Source organism: Nicotiana tomentosiformis, chromosome 9 (genome assembly GCF_000390325.3).
Source record: "Nicotiana tomentosiformis chromosome 9, ASM39032v3, whole genome shotgun sequence".
In the NCBI taxonomy this organism is placed as follows: Eukaryota; Viridiplantae; Streptophyta; class Magnoliopsida; order Solanales; family Solanaceae; genus Nicotiana; species Nicotiana tomentosiformis.
This window is the reverse complement of record NC_090820.1, coordinates 35,870,077-35,893,725: the sequence shown is the minus strand read 5'-3', so window position 1 is coordinate 35,893,725 and position 23,649 is coordinate 35,870,077. Positions and strand designations below refer to the sequence as shown.

The following is a 23,649-nucleotide window of genomic DNA, read 5'->3' as shown; positions in this document are numbered from 1 at the left end:
AATTTTGAACTTTCAACTTCCAAAACTCGCGCCGAAACATATCAAATCAACCCGGAATGAATTCAAATTTTGCACACAAGTCCCAAATAACATAACGAAGTTATTCCAATTCCCGGAACCACAATCTGAATCCAATATCCTCAAAGTTAACTCTCGATCAAACTTATGAACTTTCCAAACCTTCAAATTTCCAATTTTCGTCAATTAGCGTCGAAACCTTCTAGAAATATCCAAATGCAAATACAGGCATACACTCAAGTCCAAAATCACCATCCGGATCTAATGAAACCATCAAAACTTCAATCCGAGGTCAAATACTAAAAAGTCAAACTTGGTCAACTCTTCAAACTTAAAGCTTCTTAGTTGAGAACCATTCTTCCAAATCAATTCCGAATAATCTGAAAACCAAAATCGATGATTCACACAAGTTATAATACCTCATACGGTGCTGCTCAAGACTTCAAATAGCTGAATGGAATGCAAATGCTTAAAACGATCGGCTGGGTCGTTACATATATTTTTTATTTTTGTGTTTTTTTGTTTTTCCTCTTTGGATAAGGGTGGGGGTTATGTTAACGAGCCGACTCATAATGGAGTCGTTTGGTACCAAATCTTGATTAGTGGAAAAATCATCAGTTATTGCATCTGAAGAATTAGATTAGGAATTAATGTGGTATCTGGTGGAGTGGACGGAAGGTGTCATGTCACCTTAGATTGGGTGGATTCTCAGGTGAGGCACTTGAGTGTTCATGGAGTGTGGTGAGTTTTCCCCATTAGAGTGCTCCGCTAGGAGAGGAGTAGGGGGCACGTAGGTATATAGGCAGGGATAACTATTTGGGTTGGATGGTTTCAATTGGATATGTACCTCATTGGTTGATTGGGTAGTGGCGTGGTGGCCCAAGGCCACATCCCTAGCTGGGTATAGGTCCGGGTTGGGCTATTTATAGGGGCCTCATGATAGACATCATTAATGGGCCCAACTGATTTTTCGATATCAGCTCCATCGGGGCCCGTTCCTGCCTTAAGTTTGGCGTTGCGCTTGGGCTGGGGCCTCATGTATTGGGCTGCCAGGGAGTGGGGGGTGGAAGTTTGTTTATTCACAGGGCCACTGGGCCTGTTGTAATTCTTGGACCGCATATTACTGGACTTTGAATTATATTGAAAAGTTTTGGTTTCCAGAAACTTACCAGCATTTTCATCGAACATCTTTACTTGGATCTTTTTAGTTTTTTTGTGCATGATGTTGATCGTTTTCGTTTTCGTTATTTCTTTCTTTCATAGGTTATTGGCTTGGTTTTATTCGTCTAGGGAAGGTGACTGTTTTCCATCCCACGTCCTCACTCTCTTTGGTGTGTATTCCCAAATTTTCATGGGCTTTTTGTGATAGTGATGGTTGAAATTTTTTGAACTTATAATATTTTGTTATGTGGCCAATTCTTCCACACGTTGTACACAACATACCTTCACCTTCATAAATCACTGCTTGCTTGTGATCACCTACGATTATTGATGTTTCCACTAGTGTTTCAAGCGGCACTTGGATACAGAAAAGTGCATACCTTCCTCTCAATGTGGAAGATGTGCATGAGTCGATTTTGAGTAGTTTACCATATTTTCTACCAAATTTTTCTAGTATTTCTTTATCATAGAATTCTGTTGGTAGTTGGGGTAGGCGAATCCATATGGCTGTGGAAGATAGTATAGCTTCTTCTGGGACGAATTTGGTTCCCATTTGCGCACTGATAGAAAATTCCCAAAGATAAACCATGGCCCTAGGTGTAGTGCCTTAGTCATATTAACTGTTCGGATTGTTTCCATAGGTCAATCAGTTTAGATCGAAGGTAATGGTGAGACATTCTACGACCAAAGACCTTTATGATTATTGAGAAGCGCCATGGTTGGTATAGGCATTTCTTGTCTTCTTGTGAGAGGGCAATTGAGCCTTCAATATTTTTTCCTTTTATCATCTTTGATAATTTGGGGGGAATCCTCATCGTAATACTCTGTTTGGCTTACTGCCTACTTGTCGGGTAATATTTCCTTGTAGGAATGTGTTGTTGTTTCTTCCACGTCCATATGGTTATTTTTGTCATGTGGTTCCGGTGATATAATTGATGGTGTAGCGATTGTGTCCATGTAGGAATTCTTAGAGAGAGGGGAGAGTTTCTCTTTCTATTATGTTATGAAATAAGGTGTTTTATGAGACAAATAATTTCACTACTACGTTTAGAAAGCAAGGCTCTTAAGAGGTCTACCTTTGTTTGCAACTAATAAATGGTAGATATTAATTTAATCTCACTTAATCATAGTTAGTAATTGATAAAAGTTTATTTACACTTGTATTAATTAATTTGGTGTAAATATAAAATGCGAATAAATTCTCTTTTAGTTTAAACCACAGTGGCACGTATCTATATGACTTTGGCATTGGACTAAAGCACTAGATCCAACACTTATTAGTCAGTAGTCCAACAAATGATCAAGGCTAAAACAGGATCAAGAAATGGTTTTATTTTTTTTAAATGCAGCTTTTAAATTCATCTTTCATTGAACAACATATTTTGTTTGGCTACAGTACAACAACAGATCAAAACAATTCATTTGCTACAAAACCTAGAATAAAATCTATACTGTTGAATTCCCCTCTTCTTGGCGGATCCGGTTTGGTTCAAGACGGAAGTTTCCGTTGATTTTGTTCCTTCTTCTATTCTCCATCGTCAAAAAATTTGAACCATTTCTCGATTTATGAATGCCATCCGATGTACGTCTAGTTGGCTAAACTGTATAGTAAAATTTCCAGTCATGAGTATGTGCATCTACTTTCATTTTCTTGTTTCCCATCTTCAAGAATTAATGATGGCCTGAATTTCCTCCAATGTTTTCCCCTTTGTTTCTGGCACTACCTTTGCTACAAATAGTATAGTGAGCACACAGAATCCAGCATATAGCATAAATGTACCTGAAAATTCCAACAAAAAAAAAATTCAGTTAAAAGGAAATCCTTAAGGGTTCGACAGTTTACATATATGCAGAGTTTGTGGAAAATTTCTCTTTACCAGTAGCAGACCAGGCCATGAGGAAACTGAAAGTGAAGGAAACCGCCCACGCGCCCAACCAGTTCACTAACACTACCAGGCTTCCAGCAGCACTCTTTACATGGATTGGGAATATCTGCAAAATAAGAGAAGAAATTTTAAGTTATTTAAATTTTGAAACTAAATTGCTTAGAGCATAAAGCTAAAACGATTCAAGCTGACTACTGGAGCGTTTATTTTCTCCCACTAATTTCTAGTTAAAAACCTTAATATCGTGCTCGAGCCTGGTTTAATCATTTCAAGAATTCAAGCATTACATAATATGCAGATACAAGTGATGCAACAAATTGTACATCGAGCTCACACTCATGTTAACAACACATATTGACTAATAAATAATGGACTGAACACTACTTGAAACCGGCTCTTCTACTGGTAAACACAGATAAAGAAACAGATTGAAATTACCTCTGACATAATAACCCAAGGAACTGCTCCCATTCCAATTGAAAATGCGGATATATAAACCTGTTAAGCAGAAATCAAAATCAGAATTTAGACTCAGGTTCTCACAAGAATGAGAGTTTTACATTTTGCTGTACAAGAAATAGTAAAAATATCAGATGGTAGTCGAAGATTTACCAGTACACCAGATACAGCTAGAATTGGAACCCATTCAAGTAAGATGCCGTTTCCCTAATTAACAAAAAGAACATAGATTATCAAAATATGAAGCCAAAACTTTCATTAACTGATTGACATTTTGTGAGTTCAGTAAGTTACCTTTAGATAGAAAGAAGCTCCAGTCATAAAACAACCAATAAATGTCCCAGTTGCTGACACCTGAAAACAAGTAAACAACTCTTTTCAGTGATCTATATCGACAAAGATTTTATTCAGTGCCTTTTTGTAAAATGTAAATTTACCATAAGAAGTGGCCGTCTTCCTGATCTATCCATCAAAAATGCCCCAACTACAGTAATAGGGACCTGTCAAAATAACAAGAATAGAGTGTTAGTGATCCAAATTTTCACTCTATTGAGATTTTTTCAGTTTTAGCAAGTTATCAAGATTGACAAACCTGAACTATGGCATAGGCAATAGTCCCAATATTGCTGTTTTTGAGTCCTGCATTTTTCATTCACATTATTAGTAACCTTGTTTCAAAGTATTTGAGACCAACACTGCAACAGTTTAAGCTGAAAGGCAAAATTACCTGCTGATTCAAAAGTCTGGCTAGCATAAAAACCAATACCATTTATTCCAATAAACTGTTGGAATACCATCAATCCAATACCAATCTGAAATAAAAAGTTGAAGAATTGCAATAATATTAGCTTTGTCTAAGCTCTTCAAAATGCATAATTACAGGTGAGGTTAAGGAAAATGGCTTACAATCACAGATCGAATGTATTTGCTACCGAATAAATCCAAGATTCGAGCTTTAGGGAGGCTTTGAAGAGTATCAACATAAGCCTGGATTTCAGCAGCTTCAAGAGAAATATCGGCATCTTTACCGCGAAGTTTTCTCAATGCCACTTCAAATTCTTTTTCAAGACCTACTTTTGCCTGCAATTTAATTACCATATATTTATTAAACTTTGTTCCTCTTAATCTTGATGATGAAACTTGAATATTTCCTATTATGTTGAAAACTCACCAGCCATCTTGGAGATTCTGGAATAAAGAATAGACCTACTAACAAGAAAGTACATGGTAGAATTCCTACAAATGACACAATTAATTAGTCCTCGTCTGTTCTGTATTCAAATCTATAAAAAAAAAGGGTAGTCCGATGCACAAGTCATCCCCGCATTCATGCAGGATCCGGGAAAGGGCTGCACCCAAGGGGTATGATATAGAGAGTCTACCCTAATGCAAGCATCGATGACTGTTTCCACGGCTCGAACCCATGATTTATAGATCACACGGAGACAACTTTATAGTTGCTCCAAGGCTTCCCTTCTATTCAAATCAACTTCATTTTTAAAATATTTATATGAAATGAGTCAAGAATTACCTGTTAAAGCAAGATTTCTCCATGATATAACTGTTCCTAGTAAATATGCAACTGATGCACCACAAACAATCATAAGCTGCCCAGACAACAAATCACAAAAGTCAGAACCCCACAACTTATAAAAGTGAACAAAAATTATATCTTACTTTTACCATTTTTTTAATTTATTTATCTGATTAAATTTTGACTTGATTAAAATTTCATCAAGTACTTCAATTTGGGTTTTCTTACTTGATTAATTGTTGTCAATCCTCCACGGAGATCCTTTGGAGCTATTTCAGCAATAAACACTGGTACCTGGATAAATTATCAAGAAATTAAAAGGGTTCAATAATATTCCAAGATTTTAATAATTCTTGAATTTATTTTAGTAAGCTGAGAGTGGAAGAAAATCAAATATTTACCACATAAGAGAATATTCCAATGCCAAATCCTGTGAGGAATCTTCCTACATCAAGTGTCAAAGTTCCCTGCATCATCACCATACATAGAAATAATTATTTAGAGACCAAACTTATTAATCTCCTTTCTCCATAGAAAAAAAAGAGTCAATTCTTTTCGAACTTTTAATTAAAAAAAAATCTCAAAAAGATTCATACCATGGAAAAATAGACAGCAAGCCATCCTGTGATACAGAAAATAGCTGACATTCTCATTGCCTGTTCCAAAAAGAAAACATACCAAAATCTCATTAATTTAGCTATTTAAATGCTTCTTCTTTTCTTTGCCCTTTATTTTTTAATTCTGGTTTTTTAATAATTACATACCCCTTTTCTACCAATGAAATCTGCAATTCTCCCACTTGTTATAGCTCCAATCATGGCACCAATAGTGATGATGGAACCAAATATGGAGTACTGAAAAAACAAATACAAAAATTAGCTTTAGTCTAAAATTTCTCTCCACAAAAAAAAAAAAAAAAAAAAAAAAAAGAAAAAAGAGAGAAAATTTATCAAGAATGTAAAAAAATGCAAACCTGAGCAAGTGTTAAATTTAAGTCATTCCTAATTTCAGCTTGAGTGGGTGCTGAGTATCCCACCTGCAAAAAACATTAACTTAAGCTAAACAAACCTTTTTTTTTTAGGCTTTAGATGTTTTTTGTTTTAAAATTTTATGATCCTGATCAAAAAACAAAAGAAAAAAGGAAAACCAGTTAATAAATCGTTTTAGAAAAGAAAAAAAAAACAAAAAAGTTTGCTGTTCCCTTTACTAAAAAAACAAAAGAAAACATAAAAAGGAAAATAGAAATACTTACACATGATCCAAATTCAAAAGAACCACAAACTGCAACACAAGTGCTTAACAAAACCATTCCAATGGATCCATTTTCCTTACTGATTAATTCTTCATCTTCAGAATCAACAATTTTAGCATTTTCAAGAAAGGGTTGTTCCAAATTCTCAAGCCCATTTTCAATATCTTTGCACTCATCAATGGCCATTCTTGAAAAAAGTGAGACAAATTAAACAAAGGGGATGGTTTTTTTCTTTTTTGTTCTTTTGTTTTTTCTCTTAAGAAAAAGAGAAAAAACTCAAGAACTCAAGATGGTTTTTTGAGTGTAATGAACACAGTTTTTTGCTTTTTCAGTTCTTGTGTGTTGAGAAAAACAGTGAAATTTTGGTAGGTATTTATATGCATGCAGTGGAGGGGCAAAGATTGATATTTTTGAGAACTTTATGTACTTCACAACAATGATTGGGATTATAATGATAAAAAAGAAAGAAAGATATTTGAGACAAAAGCTGTAAACAAATTGGAGAAGATTAGGATTCATGTGGGATTAAAGCTGTCACTGACGTGTGATCGTATCAGCTCATTTTGTTGCTGTTCATATGCAACTGGAATTTTTGGTACGTTAGGAATTTGGGCTCTGTTTTGGTATTTCCTTTTTTGTTTTTTGCTGTTTTGATAATTTTGAAAATTCAGGACTTTATATAACCTAATTTTATTACAACATCATGTTCGAAATTTACTTAAATTTACTTGAATTTTGTTGGTGTAGTTAGTGATTAGAAGAGAAGAAAATGCAAATTTAAATTTTAATTAAATTAAAAGATGACTTTTAAAGTGTTCGTCACAAGAATTGACGTTTAGGTAATTCTGTTTAGGATTCAAAAGATAGGTATTTATAATACCGTTGGACTAACTATCTTAATTGTCTTCTCTATTGTGTTCTTTCAGAAATTCAAGTTTTCATTGAATTTTTATTTCATTTATTTTAGCAAAATTCTGGACGATTTCTACCACAAATCCAGTAGCAATATATAATAGGAATTTAAATTCCTTAAGAACAAAAATTACTATATCAAACTATCGGATAATCTTTTACCAACATATTTATTCTAGATTTGGCAAAAGTTGGATGTTACTAGATTTACTCCAATCCCGTTTGACAAAGCTGAATTTTAATTTATTTTCAATTTTTGCATACTACGTATTATATGTCGAAATTTGCACTTAATTTTATTTTTTTTTCTTCAAAAGGGTGCTCATTTTAAGTGGGTACATGGCTCAACGTTACAAATTTTAATCTGAAAAATATAATTCAACTGTTTGCTATTCTATTTTTCAAAAATAAATGAAGGTTTATGATATTGATCCACGTAAGATAATCTTGATATCAGGTTGAAGTTATTTTTTGTAAATTCCAGATGACGAAGAATTTATGGAAACTAAATGTCATACAGTTCAGATGCACTCCATTCAACAATTATATTTTTGTAATTAGAATGGTAACACAATAAAATTTAACTCAGCTGACTCAGCTACATGTCAATGGCTAATCCTTTAATCTTCATAGCATAATCTAACTTTCTTAATTGTGTATTATTTGTTTGGTAATTCATTTAATTACCTTAACTCTTGATTTTTATTGAGTTAGAATGGCATTTCCAGCTCTTTGAGCGGTGCCAAGTAAATGACTATTTAACTCTGGAATTTTGAATATAAAAATTTTATTGACACGTAAAAAGTGGGTTTAATCCTTGGAATGTGGTAATATATCTAAAAAGATTATTAAACCAAACATACTCCCTTTGGCCGGGAAAAAAAGGCAATATGGATTAAAAAACATATCCAAACCAGGAAACTTACGCCAAAGAGTCGGACAAATAATAATTCGGACGAGATTAGACATTTTAGAACTATTTACGTATGTCAATTGTCACGTTGGTTGGATTATTTTCTTTCTTAAATAACAATGTAAAAGAAATATTTACTTTATCTAAAAAGAAATATTCACACTATTATTATGTAATATGTATAAAGTCAAGAAGCTTGTCTTTCATTATGTGTTTCTTAAAATAACTTTAAATTACCTTTAACTTTAAAAGTGTAATTAAGTCTACATTTTACTTCAAGAAAATTAGGAAATTAATTTATGAACTCATACTCAAATTAAATACATTGATCTTTATGTTCTGGACACCAACTTTCCTTTTCAGACGAATGAAGTAACAGATTAAGCAATGAGTCTGTATCATCTCTTGATGGAAACGAGAGGTGTACAGCCAACTTTTAATTTGCGGCAGTCCACTTGTTTTTGGTAAATTTAAGGAAAATTATAAGTTAAAAAAACTTAAAGAAAATAAACTCAAAATATTTTAATTGTAAAGGGATAAATATGAACTCTTCACTAACTCTTAACCAGAGATCTCAAATTTCGAACCTTGTGACTGAAGAAAATATTTATGATAGGGAGTATTTTCCCCGGTCTTATTCAGCATAATTTCAGATTAATCAAGTCTCAAGGTAAATATCGAACATCATATGAGATCAAAATATATATAAAATTTTTTTTTGAAATAAATGTACCTCGTATTTGGTATTTTCTAGGAAGCTAAAGAAAAATACAAGAAACATGTGGTTATACGACAGACGAAGATGCAAGGATCTTTCTAAAGTATAGTACTAATTTTGGTCAAAATCTTAGGGAAATGGCTATATGGGACCCACATTTATATGTTTTTAATTTCCCACTTGGATTATTATAGTAAGATTTGCATTATTGGTGGATGGAAATGCTAATTACTAAAATTAGTGGATTTGGATTTGTTTTAGTCCAAAATCCGCGGGACATAAGTCAATTCATGGATTACTCATATCCTTCTTGGCAATTGTGTAAACTTTTCATTTAATAAAATCATATATTAGCATTATATTCATATGACCATATTATGAAAATCCGCGTACAACTACTTCACATCTCAAATACTAGTGGCTTACTGCATTTTTATAAAGTGTGTTTTCGTCGGATACAGAAAATAAGGCCCAAGACAAGAAAAATAATACGTATTAGATACTAGACAGCTATGAATGATTGCAAACTACGTGCAAAATGTGAGTAATTTATTGGGATAATAATCTTTGAATAATAACCTTGATTATCAATCTCATCTCGATAACAACAACAACAACAACAACTCAGTATAATCCCACTAGTGGGGTCTGAGGAGGGTATTTTGTACGCAGACCTTACTCCTACCCTGTGGTAGAGATGCTGTTTTCGATAGACCCTCGGTTCCCTCCCTCCCAGAATTCCTCACATTACTCTTGGGGGGACTCGAACTCGCAAAGGGATAAATTTAGTTAAAATAATACTAACTTAGTAATATAAAATAATATTACTAATTTAGTTAATATCTTTAACTAAATACTGGATAAATTTAATTTTAAAATTTATACCAAACTAATTCACCTAATTTCTTGAGCCAGACGCCCCTTATTAAGAAAAGAAGAGCAGCAGAGAAATTACAGTGTGTCCCAAAATTAAAGGGCTCTTCCTAACAAATTAATTTCCACAGTTCCTCAAATATATGGAGTTTGTGACTCTGCATTATCACCTTGAGCTTGTTTTGAAAGTCATTTTGTAAACGGATATAATTACATCTTTTGAACTATTTGTTCGGCCAAATAATTACTTATCATGAGATTAGATCGATGTAATTAAGAAGGGCCAATTATACTCTTTAATCCTCAAGGGGATCGAAAATTAATGGTAATTAGTATAATTACATGGTGATTCTTAAGTTCTCTTATATTTTTATTTTTAAATATATTATTCTTTTTACACGACTTCTCCTTCATTTCGAATAAATAAGGAACAATGGTTAACAATAATTCCATGCTTTATCTTTCTTTTCTTTTTTTCCTTCTTTTTTATATCATCTTCAGAGTCTTAGTTCCTGGTAGCCTATGTCTAATGTTAAAAAGGCATTAGCAAGGTCTTTCCAAATGATGGGTTATGAAGATATACAAGGAAAGAGAATCTTTGGAATGTCTTCCACTTTTTAATCAGGGCTTAGGCCCTGCGGTCTTCATTAGTATTAAGATTTATTACAGATAAATATTTTCTATACTCATACATAATTTTTTATTATCTGAAAACGGAACTAATCATGAATTTCATATTACATAGACATGGGTGAGAAGATAGCGATTACGCTTTCAGATTAGCCATGAATTTATAATATATATACATATATTGATGTAATTCAAGACTTAGATGAAGATGAATGAAGAAGATGAAGTACAAGAGATACAGGAAGAAGAGATGACTGAAAGTGGTGACTTTGATATTATTCAATAATGTGTATTGTGTACACTTGGCTGATACATATATACACGTAAGAATCAAGTGTAAGTAGATATTAACTATCTTAAGTTTAAATAATTCAGTTAATAACTTCTAACCACCTAGACTGTAAAGACATTTCTGCCATTGATATCATTTAACACTCCCCCTTAAATTAGGTGGAGTAAAAATATTACGAACGCCTAGCTTGAAATTTAAATATTCATGCTGCACTCTATTGAGCCCTTTAGTGAGAAGGTCAGCAGATTGATCTTTTGTAGCTATGTACTTGGTTGTAACAAGTCCTTGTTGAATCTTTTCTCGTACAAAATGACAGTCTATCTCGATGTGTTTAGTTCGTTCGTGATAAACATGATTTGCAGCTATTTGTATGGCTGCTTTGTTGTCACTGTGAATTTTGACTGGTAGCTTGATGTCTGTGTCCACTTCTTTCAAAACTCCTATTAACCAAATAAGTTCTGCTACAGGTGTTGCAAGACTCCTATACTCAGCTTCTGCTGAGCTTCTAGAAACTGTGGACTGCTTCTTGAATTTTCATAACACTAATAAGTCACCAATCTTGATTAAGAAACCTGTGACAGATCTTCTAGTAATAGGGCAGGCAGCCCAGTCAGCATCACAGTATGCAGTCACAACATTATTATTTTTGCTAGATAAAAGTATTCTCTGACCTAGTTGATTTTTTATATACCTTACTATCCTTAAGGACGCTGTCATATGTGACTATTTAGGCTGCTGAAAAAATTGGCTTAGAGTTTGTACTCCAAAGGATATATCAGGTCTGGTAATATTTAGATAGAGCAACTTCTCTATGAGTCACTGATAAGTTGCTTGATCAACCAAATGATCTTCTTCAGCTTGACTTTTTATACCAATTGCCTTATCATATTGTGTTGAAGTGAGCTTGATGTTTGTATCAATAGGTGTTGCTGTAGGTTTCGCAGTAAACAATCCAACTTCTGAAATAAGTTCTAAGGCATATTCCTTCTGATGCATATTGATTTCTTCCTTAGATCTTATAAATTCAATACCTAAGAAATACTTTAGATCTACCAAGTCCTTCATTTTGAAGGTTTTCTGTAATGAGATCTTGGTTTCTTCAATTACTTTCAGATTATCTCCTGTAATTAACATATCAACTACATACACTAAAACAATGACAGTACCTTCAGTAGTTTTCTTAATGAACAGATAATGATCAAACTGCCTTTGTTTAAATTGAAACTTTATTAATGCTTCAGATAATTTAACATTCTATTGTCTTGGAGCTTGCTTAAGACCATACAAGGATTTCACAAGTCTGCAAACTCTCCTTTTCTCCCCCTGACTTGAGAATCCTTGAGGCAAATCCATGTAGATTTCATCATATAAATCACCTTGAAGAAAGGCATTATATACATCCATTTGATGTATGTGCCATTTTCTAGCTGCTGCCAAGGCTAAGATAGTTCTGACTGTTACCATTTTCACAACAGGTAAAAAAGTCTCTTGATAGTCGATTCCTTCTTGTTGACTATACCCTTTAGCAACTAATCTAACTTCAAATCTCTCAACTTCTCCAAAGCTTTGTACTTTATTTTGTATATCCACTTGCAGCCAATAGGCCTTTTTCCTCCTGGTAAGGTAACCAAGTCTCATGTATGATTATTTTCTAATGCTTTAATTTTTTCTTGCATAGCTTCTACCCATCTTGGGTCTTTCACTGCCTCATAGTAATTTGAATGTTCCACAGTAGATGAAAAAGAGGCAACATAGGCCTTATATTTGAATGACAGATTATCATAGCCTATATACCTGTCCAAGCATATGGTACATCATTGTGAATGTTTAATGATACAAAGTCCTTCATCCAAACTGGAGGATTTTTGTCTCTTGATGATCTTCTGGTTGTAGGTTGTATATTTGGTAAATGATTATCTGATAATTGTTGTTCAGGTAGCTGAGTGTTTGGTGATTGTGGCTCAGATATTTGTGTTAGCATTTCATGATTTTCTGGTATAGAGATTTCTGAACTTGCTTCTTCTTGAATAAGTTGGTTGGTTAAAGCCTCAGTATATGTAGGAATATTGTATGATTGACTGTGTAGGTCTGTGTCAAATGTAATTTCAGAGAAACTATCTTGTAAAATTCCTGTATCTTGAGTAGGAAATAGTGGTTGTGAGTTTGTGCTTTTTCTGCTGAAAGGAGATATATCTTCTCTGAATGTATCTTCTCTGAATGTAAATCTCTGTTGACAAAGAAATTATGACCACTTATATCATATAAAATGTAGCCTTTGTGAATTTCTAAGTACCCTATATGCACAACCATTTTAGCTCTTGGCAGCTTGCCATGTTCTTGTAGTATCTTAGCAAAGCATAGACACCCTAATATTCTAAGATGATTCAAAGATGGCTTCCTTTTGTATAGGATTTCATAGGGAGACATATTGGGAATGACAGAACTAGGCATTATATTAATTAAATAGACTGTTGCTAAAACACAATGCCCCCAGAATTTGATAGGTATATTTGCTTGAAACCTCATAGCTCTGGTGACTTCTAAGATATACCTATGCTTCCTTTCAGCTACTTTATTTTACTAAGGAGTGTAGGCACATGTTCTTTGGTGTATAATGCCTAGGTTCTTGAATAACTGGTCACATAAACTATTGACAAATTCTGTCCCATTATCAGTTCTAATAATCTTGATGCTTTTATCAAACTGATTTTGAACATAGCTGAGAAAGTATTGTAGAGATAAGCACACATCAAGGTTTTGCTTTATCAAAAATACCCATGTCATTCTGGAGTAATCATCTACTACAGTTAGAAAGTACTTGTTGCCATCAAATTTAGGTATTCTATATGGTCCCCACAGATCTACATGAATCAAATCAAAACAACTAGAACTTTGAATACAACTTGAAGGAAATTGTAATCTTGTTTGTTTAGCACATAGACAAACAGTATATTTGTTTATCCTTTTCTTTATAGTTTGTACACTAATAGTTAGTATTCTTTGTAAGACTGCAGTTAACATATGTCCAAATCTTCTATGCCAAAGATCCACCACTAATTGGTTATCTGCAGAGGTCCCAACTACTTTTACAGCAAGTGCAAATCTCTTATTGTTGTGAATCGCTTGAGGTAAAAGTAGAGATAAGCCATCATCTTCTTTACTAATGTCCTTCACCCTCCCAGTGAAGAGATCCTAAAACACATAAAAATCAGAGAAAAAAATAGCTGAGCACTGTAACTTATTTGTCAATTTAGAGACTGATAATAAATTGTATTTAAACTGTGGGACATAAAACACATTTGACACAATATTTGTGTCAGATATAGAGCTAGTTCCTGTATGTGTAACCAGGGTTGTATCTCCATTTGGTAATGATATCCTTTTTGGATTTTCAGGTTCAACTATTGTTGATTTGTTGAGCATACCAATGTCTGAAATCATATGGTTAGTAGCTCCTGTATTCATAATCCAAGTTTGACTGTCTTTTGACACTAATAATGCCTTATCAATACCATTTTTGACTATCTTTTGATGCTAACAATGTCTTATCAGTACCTGTTATGTTAGCTGCAGGAGCATCTGAATCAGCAATGGTTTTGTTAAGTATCTGCAGAATTTGATCATACTGGTTTTTAGTGAAGGCATCTTCCTAGCTGAGCTGCTGGTGCACTGTTTGACTGTGAACCTGTACCTTGATCAGTGAAACTATTGTAATTCATATTAGTATTTTGACCATACTGGAATGTTGGAACATTCTGAGAGTTTGGAGTTTGTATGTTCATTGCATTGACATTCCCATTGCAAACTGAGTTAGGAGTCTCAGTTAGCAGATTCACTGCATTTTGCATTATAGTTTCCTCCAATGTTTTTCTTTTTATGTTTGAAGTCAGGGGGATACCCTACTATCCTGTAGTAGTTCTCCTTATTGTGTCCCTTCAATTTGCAGAATTAACATTGAATGTTGTAATTCTTTATGAACTTCTTATATTAATTTCCACCAGTCCTCGAGTACATGGCAATTTCGTAGTTGCCTGTAATGATGGTCTGATTATTCCCCAAAATTCCAGAATTGGATGCTACAGACTTTTAACTCTCACCACTAATTATTATAGCATACGCTTGATTGACAGTTGGCAGTGGACTCCTCATCAAGATTTGACTTCTTGTTTGATTGTATGAGTCATTTAACTCCATTAAGAACTGATATAGCTTCAGATTTTTGCAAATAAAGCACAAAATCTCTAGATTTTTCACAATCACAGCCAGGTGCCGATACCAAAGCTTCAAATTCTTCCCACAAGTCTTTGAGTATAGAGTAGTAGACTGACACAGAAGTAGTCCCTAGGGTTAGAGTAGCAATTTCCTTATGCAAGTTAAATGTTCTTGAACCATCATATTTATTAAACCTTTCTGATAAGTCATCCCAGACAGCCTGAGCACTAGATGCATACATAATTCCTCCAAGAAGGTTTTTAGCTATCGAATTCATAATCCAAGATAATACTATTGCATTAACCCTTTCCCAATGATTCCCCATAGTAATTGAAAATATTTCTTTCTTTCATATACCATCAACCAAACCTAGTTTATTTCTACCTGATAAAGCAACTCAAGTAGATCTTTGCCAAATTGAATAGTTTTCAATACTTGTTAATTGGAAAGAAATGATCTGTATTCCATTCACGTCAGCTGGTGACAAGAATATTGGGCGATTGTAGTCAATTCCTTGATTTCCAGAGTTTTGAGTCACTTGCTCCTCTGCAATCGAACCAATTCTTTTTTCAAAATTTTCTTCCTTGAACTTGATTTGAACACAGAATTAGTAATTCGAAAATGAATCTTGAATGATCGATTTCAAGCTCAGAGATATGAGTTAGATTGCTCTGATACCATGATGTAATTCAAGACTTAGATGAAGATGAATGAAGAAGATGAAGTACAGAGAGATACAAAGAGAAGAAGAGATGACTGAAAGTGGTGACTTTGATATTATTCAATAATGTGTATTGTGTACACTTGGTTGATACATATATACACGAAAGAATCAAGTGTAGGTAGATATTAACTATCTTAAGCTTAACTAATTATGTTAACAATTTCTAACTACCTAGACTGTAAAGACACTTCTACCCCTGATATCTTTTAACACACACACACACACACACACACACACACACACACACATATATATATATATATATATATATATATATATATATATATATATATATATATATATATATATATATATATATATATATATATATATATATATATAAATATTTTGCAATAAATAAAATTTAATATTTCTTATATGCACACATATTTGTCACAAATAAAAGTTTATTTAGTTTATCTAAACAAAAGTATTATCAATTTTTATTGTTAAATTTATTTTAGAATAAAAAAGGTAACTATGTAAATGCACTTATACAATCAAACATAACACTATAATTATTTTATGATAAATAAAATAATAGAAATTCTGCGAGAGTAGCATTAATTGTTTGAAATCAAGAAATTCTAACTATAATCGTAACAGTAACTAATAGTATTATACAAAGATATCAAGGATTATGGTGGAATGAGTAAGATTCCTCCGGCCTCCATCCTTAATTAGAAATTTTGAGTTCGAGCTTGCGAATGAAAAATATTCTAATAAGAAGCGCTTCTCTATAATAAATGTTACGCGATGCGAATCCGAATTAGTAGTAAACGCCGGACACCAGCGGAAATATAAAACTCACCAGACAAGGAGGTTGGAATTTAGTTCTCCTTTTTTATATTTTTCGTTATCTTTTTCTAATTTTCAAGAAAAAATATAATCTAGAAAAATATTTGTATTGGATCCTAACAAACGTGTTTTCCTCTTTTGAGATTGCAATGACGATTACTGAATACTGGATGTATCTCCAACAACGGTGATGGGTGTTAGATAGTTGTCTTTGTTAGACTCGTTGATAGGCGACAAACAAATGGTTAAAATAATAGCAATAATTTCTATCACTTTTTTTTTAATCCTCATTCGGTGTCCGATACTTACTTTAAAGTCCAAATTAATTTATATTCGTGTCAATAAGATCTATTAAATGGAACGTTTCCTATCAAAAAAATTCTCATTCCTAAATTTAAACCCGAGGCATATAGTTAAATATTGATGAGTGTTCTTCATCAGAAATATCAATAGGGACTGAAGATTAAAATTTCTTCATAAGATGTACGCTTTGTATGTCTTACGTACATCTGCAGCTTGGAACTCTTTACTTTGTTGCATACCTGAATATTGTGGCACTGAATAGAGATATGACTTCTTTTTGTCTGAAGAAAGGCAAATTAAAGTGAAGGATGCACATATCCTGTGTTCAAAGATTGCACACAAAGATGTAACAATTATATGCATATCGATTGAAAGTTCATATCGGGAACTTGTGTAGTGAGTTGCACACAAATATCTTTTCCTAAAGATATTTTTGACCGTATATTATACTCTTGATTATCAAAGTTCGGGTAGAAAACGAGTTGCGCTGATAGATATCTATGCATCATGATTAGAGGGATCCATATTGAGGTACTGTATACGGCCGAAATAGATTTTGGCCTTCTTACGTTCGATCGAGTTTGAGTGTTAAAAAGTCGGAATTATATTTTCGGGAGTGAGCTCCGAAGTCGGTATTAACGAGCCTCGAGCCCGAAGGTCGATCGAGGGGTCGGCTCGATAACCCTATCTAGCCCGTGGCCGAATCGATCTGCAAGGCACTACTTCGAAATCGGAAATGCACGACGCCCATCTCGAAGGTCGGACTCGAGCCAAGACCGAAAGGCCCAACCCAGTAACGAACTCGAGCCAGTATCGAGCTCACAGACAAGAGCCGTTACGACCGCACCAAGAGAGAGAATCTTGGCAGGAATCAAGGAAAAGACAGGTCATCATGGGTCTTCCACTATATATTTTATTTTATTATTTTTTGTAATAACCCTCTTCTATAAATGGGGAATCCTTGTAAGCTAAAAGGCAGAATGCATTGTAACAAAAGATCACTTCTCATATTGAAAGATAGTTCCTCATGCTTGTTTTATTTTACCTTATTCATTCTTTTGCTCAATATTCACATTCTCATAGTCAAGAATATACGTATCTCTATTTCTCTACACGATTTATATCGAATTGTATCGCATATCCTTAGAACCACACACAAAATCTAACGTTATCCGATTTTTTCGGTAAACAGTTTGGCGCCCACCGTGGGGCTAAGGGTAACAGTGATCGTTTGATACAAATCTAAAGTGCACGTCAGCTTACAACTTCAAATCAGCAATGGCTTTACTTATCGACTACGAAGCCGGCCTTCAAGATGAAACCAACAACTTGGCACCCGGGGCCTGAAGGACAATTAACGATGGCACTGAGGCTTGAATCGAAGTACCCAAAATTGGAGCCGAAATACCATTGGATGTCAATTCACAAATAGCTTTGGAGGCAAATCAGCATTCCGAACCGGAAAGAAGCATTCAGGGCGGTACTCGATCTGTAGCCCGAGACACCCAAAACACAGGGGAAATCGGGGCCAGCTTACGTATGATCTTCGAGATGCTACAAGCCCAACAAGTAGAGATAACTCAGTTATAGAGCCAAACTCGCGCACAAAGCAGGCCGGATTCCAATCCACTTCGAGAAGTCACCCCCAGAACAGAGCCCGCCATAGTGAAATCAAACGAGCAAGAATCGGGGACTACTCTTGGAATTACTAAATTGCTCGAGGAACTCACAAAATGAGTCGAAGCCAACGACAAGAGAGTGGAAACATACAATGCCAGGGTCGATCAAATCCCTGGGGCTCCACCAATGATAAAGGGGCTTGATTCGAAAAAAATCCATACAAAAGCCTTTTCCGTCGAGTGCGGCGCCGAAACCAATCCCCAAAAAATTCCGTATGCCCGAAATACCCAAATATAACGGTACGACCGATCCTAATGAACATGTCACCTATTACACATGTGCCATCAAAGGCAATGATTTTGAGGACGATGAGATCGAATCTGTATTGTTGAAAAGGTTCGGGGAGACCCTCTCGAAAGGAGCGATGATCTGGTATCACAATTTACCACCGAATTCCATAGATTCTTTTGCCATGTTAGCAGATTCGTTCATAAAGGCACATGCTGGTGCCATAAAGGTTGCAACAAGGAAATCAGACCTCTTCAAAGTAAAGCAAAGGGAGAATGAAATGCTGAGGGAATTCGTATCCCGATTTCAAATGGAACGCATGGAATTACCACCGGTCACAGACGATTGGGCCGTACAAGCTTTCACCCAAGGGTTGAACGAGCTAAGCTCGACAGCATCACATCAACTGAAATAAAATTTGATCGAGTATCCAGCGATAACTTGGGCAAATGTACACAACCGATACCAATTGAAAATTAGGGTCGAGGATGATCAGTTGGGAGCTCCGTATGGACCCGTGCATTAGAACAGGACAGTTACTAAAAACCAAAAGGAGATCGACAGAGAATAAAGGTCAAACAGAGACCGATATCGACCGTATATCGCAGATCGGGTGAACAACGATTCAGCATGTAATGCAGTTCGGAACAATCGAAGGATTGATCGAGGGCAAAATTCTCGGGGACTTATGAGTAAGAGCGGCTTCGATAAATATGTCAATTCTATAGAAGCACCTCGATTATCCGAATATAACTTCAGCGTTGGTGTATCCGCTATCGTGTCGGCCATCGGACACATCAAAGACACTAAATGGCCTCGACCTATGCAGACCGATCCTGCTCGAAGAAATCCCAATCAAACGTGCGAATATCATGGTACCCATGGCCACAGAACGGAAGATTGCAAGCAACTAAGAGAGAAAATAGCCCGCTTATTTAACAAAGGGCACCTTCGGGAATTTCTGAGTTATAGGGCTAAGAACCATTTTAAAAACAAGGATTTTAGCAAGCAAAATGAGCAAGAAGAACCGCAGCACGTCATCCACATGATCATCGGTGACATCGATACCCCTCAGGGACCAGTGCTTAAACGCACTAAAACATCGATTGTGAGGGAAAAGCGATCTCAGACTCAAGATTACGTACCCATGGGGACTTTGTCCTTTGATGATGAAGATGCAGAAGGGGTCATCCAACCTCATAACGATGCACTGGTAATATCCGTACTCATGAATAAAACTAAAATTAAGCGTGTGTTAATCGATCCAGGTAGCTCGTCCAACATCATCCGATTGAAGGTAGTAGAGCAGCTTGGCCTACAGGATCAGATCATACCCGCAACTCTGGTTCTAAACGGGTTCAATATGGCATGTGAAACCACCAAAGGCGAAATAATCCTACCAATAAATATGGCCGAAACCATCTAGGATACAAAGTTTCACGTGATCGAAGGCGATATGAGATACAACGCCCTTTTCGGAAGGCCATGGATCCACAACATGAGAGCTGTACCTTCGACCCTACACTAGGCCCTCAAATTCCCGACATCGAGAGGTGTCAAAACGATGTACGGAGAAAAGCCAGCCACAAAGGAAATGTTTGCCGTCGAGGAAGCTAAACCAATGTCCTCACCTTCGCCGATAAAAGGATTGGGCTCGGAAGGAGAACGGGACACCAAATAACAATCACAGATATCGACTTCGACCCAGCCAGACAACCAGAAAATCAAAGAGGATGATGATCAAAGGGTCCCTCGATCTTTCGTGATTCCCGAGGACTCCGACGCCACCAAATCAACAATCGAGGAACTAGAGCAAATCACATTAATCGAGCACTGGCCCGAGAGAAAAGTATACTTGGGAACAGGGTTGAGCCCCGAACTCAGGAAGAAACTCGTTCAATTGCTTATCGATAACATCGATTGTTTTTCCTGGTCCCATTTAGATATAACAGGGATCCCGCCGGACATAACGACGCATAGGCTAGGTTTGGATCCCAGGTTCATACCGGTGAAGCAAAAGAGAAGACCCCAGTCCGAGGGAAAGCACATATTCATAAAGGACGAGGTAACCAAACTTCTCAAAGTAGGGTCCATTCGAGAGGTGAAATATCCCGAATGGTTAGCCAACATAGTTGTAGTCCCTAAAAAAGGGAACAAACTTAGAATGTGTGTGGACTATAAGCATTTGAACAAAGTATGCCCCAAAGATTCCTTTCCGCTGCCCAACATCGATCGCATGATCGATGCCACGGCTGGCCACGAGATCCTCACTTTTCTCGATGCCTATTCCGAGTATAATCAAATCCGGATGAACCCGGAGGACCAGAAAAAGACTTCATTTGTCATCAAATATGGAACGTATTGTTATAATGTAATGCCCTTCGGGCTAAAGAATGCATGGGCAACTTACCAACGCCTAGTAAATAAAATGTTCGAAGAACAAATAGGAAAATCAATGAAAGTTTATATTGATGACATGCTAGTTAAATCCCTGCGCGTAGAGGACCATTTGACCCATTTGCAGGAAACATTCGAAATTTTGAGAAAATACAACATGAAGCTCAATCCCGAAAAATGTGCTTTCGGGGTCGGTTCGGGAAAGTTCCTCGGCTTCATGGTGTCACATCAGGGAATAGAGATTAACCCCGATAAAATCAAGACCATCAAAGACATCGTCATTGTGGACAGTGTGAAGGCCGTACAAAGGCTAACGGGTCGAATTGCAGCCTTAGGCCGGTTCATTTCAAGATCATCTGACCGAAGTCACAAATCTTTCCCTCTACTCAAACAGAAGAACGATTTTGCTTGGACCCCGGAGTGCCAACAAGCATTAGAGGAACTAAAGCAATATCTATCAAGCCCACTACTACTTCACACTCCAAAAATAGACGAAAAACTTTGTTTGTACTTGGCAGTATCGGAAGTCGTCGTAAGCGGTGTGCTAGTTCGAGAAGAGCAAGGTACGCAATTCCCCGTTTATTATATGAGTCGAACCTTAGGAGAAGCAGAAACTAGATATCCGCTCCTAGAAAAATTGGCACTTGCACTGATAAGAGCCTCTAGAAAGTTAAGGCCGTACTTTCAATGTCATCCCATATGTGTGTTAACCACTTACCCGCTTCGTAATATTTTGCACAAACCCGAGTTATCAGGTCGACTGGCCAAATGGGCCGTCGAACTCAATGGATACGATATCGAATATCAACCCCGTACGGCCATCAAGTCTCAAATTTTAGCAGACTTTGTGGCCGATTTCATGCCAACCCTCGTACCCGAAGTTGAAAAAGAACTCCTGTTGAAATCAGGTACATCATCGGGGGTATGGATCCTTTTTATGGACAGGGCTTCGAACGAGAAAGGGTCCGGGCTGGGTATAATTTTGAAACCACCCACGGGTAATACTATTAGGCAATCTATTAAAACTATCAGGTTGACTAACAACGAGGCCGAGTATGAAGCCATGATTGCAGGTCTTGAGCTAGCTAGAAACTTAGGAGCACCAATTGCGACTCTTTGCTGGTGGTGAGTCAAGTAAATAAAACCTTCGAAGTTCGAGAAGGTAAAATGCAAAGGTATTTAGATAAACTGCTTGTCACCTTGCACCATTTCAAATAATGGACTTTATGACATGTCCCACTGGAATAGAATAATGAGGCCGATGCGCTTGCGAATTTGGGGTCGTCGATCGAGGTAGATGACTTGGACTCGGAGAATGTTGTTCAACTTTCGAGATCGGTAATCGAAGAAGGTCATGCCAAAATAAATTCTACAAGATTAACCTGGGATTGGAGAAACAAGTATATTGAATACTTGAAGAGTGAAAAACTCCCATCGGACCCTAAAGATTCCAGAACCCTACGGATTAAAGCTGCTCGATTCACGTTGGCTTCGGACGGAACGCTGTACCGAAGAACATTCGATGGACCGTTGGCAGTATGCTTGGGTCCAGGAGATACCAATTACATCCTACGGGAAGTGCACGAGGGTACTTGCGGGAATCACTCTGGAGCCGATACATTTGTTCGAAAAATAATCAGAGCAGGGTATTATTGGATCGATATGGGCAAAGATGCAAAGGAATTTATTCGTAAATGTGACAAATGTCAAAGGTTTGCACCAATGATCCACCAACCCGGAGAGCAACTCCACTCAGTCCTATCCCCATGGCCGTTCATGAAGTGGGGAATGGATATCGTCGGCCCTCTGCCATCGACCCCAGGTAAAGCCAAATTCATTTTATTTATGACTGACTATTATTCTAAATGGGTTGAAGCGCAGGCGTTCGAGAAAATAAGAGAGAAAGAAGTTATAAACTTTATTTGGGATCATATCATATGCCGATTCGAGATACCCGCCGAAATAGTATGTGACAATGGAAAACAATTTATTGGTAGCAAAGTAACAAGATTCCTCGAAGACCACAAAATAAGAAGGATACTATCGACGCCATACCACCCCAGTGGGAATGGACAGGCCGAATCAACGAACAAAACTGTCATTCAAAACTTAAAGAAGAGGTTGAACGATGCTAAAGGGAAATGGAGAGAAATCCTGCCCGAAGTCCTTTGGGCATATCGGACGACGTTAAAATCCAGTACGGGGGCGACCCCATTCTCCTTAGTATATGGGTCTGAAGCATTGATACCAGTCGAAGTTGGTGAACCCAGTGCCAGATTTCGATTCGCAATGGAAGAATCAAATAACGAGGCTATGAATACCAACCTCGAACTATCGGACGAAAGACGAGAAGCTGCTCTCGTCCAATTGGCCGCCCAAAAGCAGCGAATCGAAAGATATTATAATCGAAGAACCAAGCTCCGCCATTTCAAGCCTGGGGACTTAGTGTTAAGAAAAATTACCCTCAATACCCGAAATCCGAACGAAGGAAAACTAGGACCGAATTGGGAAGGACCATATCAGGTGCTCGAGAACATCGGAAAGGGATCGTACAGGCTCGGCATTATAAACGGCAAACAGCTATCAAGCAGCTGGAATGTATCACATCTAAAACGGTACTACTGCTAAGGTACGACCTTTCCATATTCGTTTATATTTC

At 36.3% G+C, this 23,649-nt stretch overlaps 2 protein-coding genes across 2 annotated transcripts; both read right to left on the bottom strand.

Moving 5' to 3' along the window:
• Positions 1 to 2,493: 2,493 nt before the first annotated feature.
• LOC104098553 (sugar transporter ERD6-like 16) lies at positions 2,494 to 6,675 on the bottom strand. The gene is made up of 17 exons (XM_009605319.4): positions 6,311 to 6,675; positions 6,032 to 6,094; positions 5,823 to 5,912; positions 5,655 to 5,714; positions 5,460 to 5,525; positions 5,287 to 5,352; positions 5,056 to 5,131; positions 4,696 to 4,760; positions 4,431 to 4,604; positions 4,252 to 4,336; positions 4,117 to 4,163; positions 3,962 to 4,024; positions 3,819 to 3,878; positions 3,678 to 3,731; positions 3,504 to 3,563; positions 3,057 to 3,171; positions 2,494 to 2,959 (listed from the first exon to the last, which is right to left on the bottom strand). Exons 1-17 carry the CDS (start codon positions 6,494 to 6,496, stop codon positions 2,844 to 2,846), a joined length of 1,446 nt encoding a protein of 481 aa, XP_009603614.1. The 5' UTR covers positions 6,497 to 6,675; the 3' UTR covers positions 2,494 to 2,843.
• An 8,153-nt stretch (positions 6,676 to 14,828) lies between these two features.
• Positions 14,829 to 15,185, bottom strand: LOC138898597 (uncharacterized). Its single transcript, XM_070184673.1, has one exon. It carries the CDS (start codon positions 15,183 to 15,185, stop codon positions 14,829 to 14,831), a length of 357 nt encoding a protein of 118 aa, XP_070040774.1.
• Between the last annotated feature and the right edge of the window lie 8,464 nt (positions 15,186 to 23,649).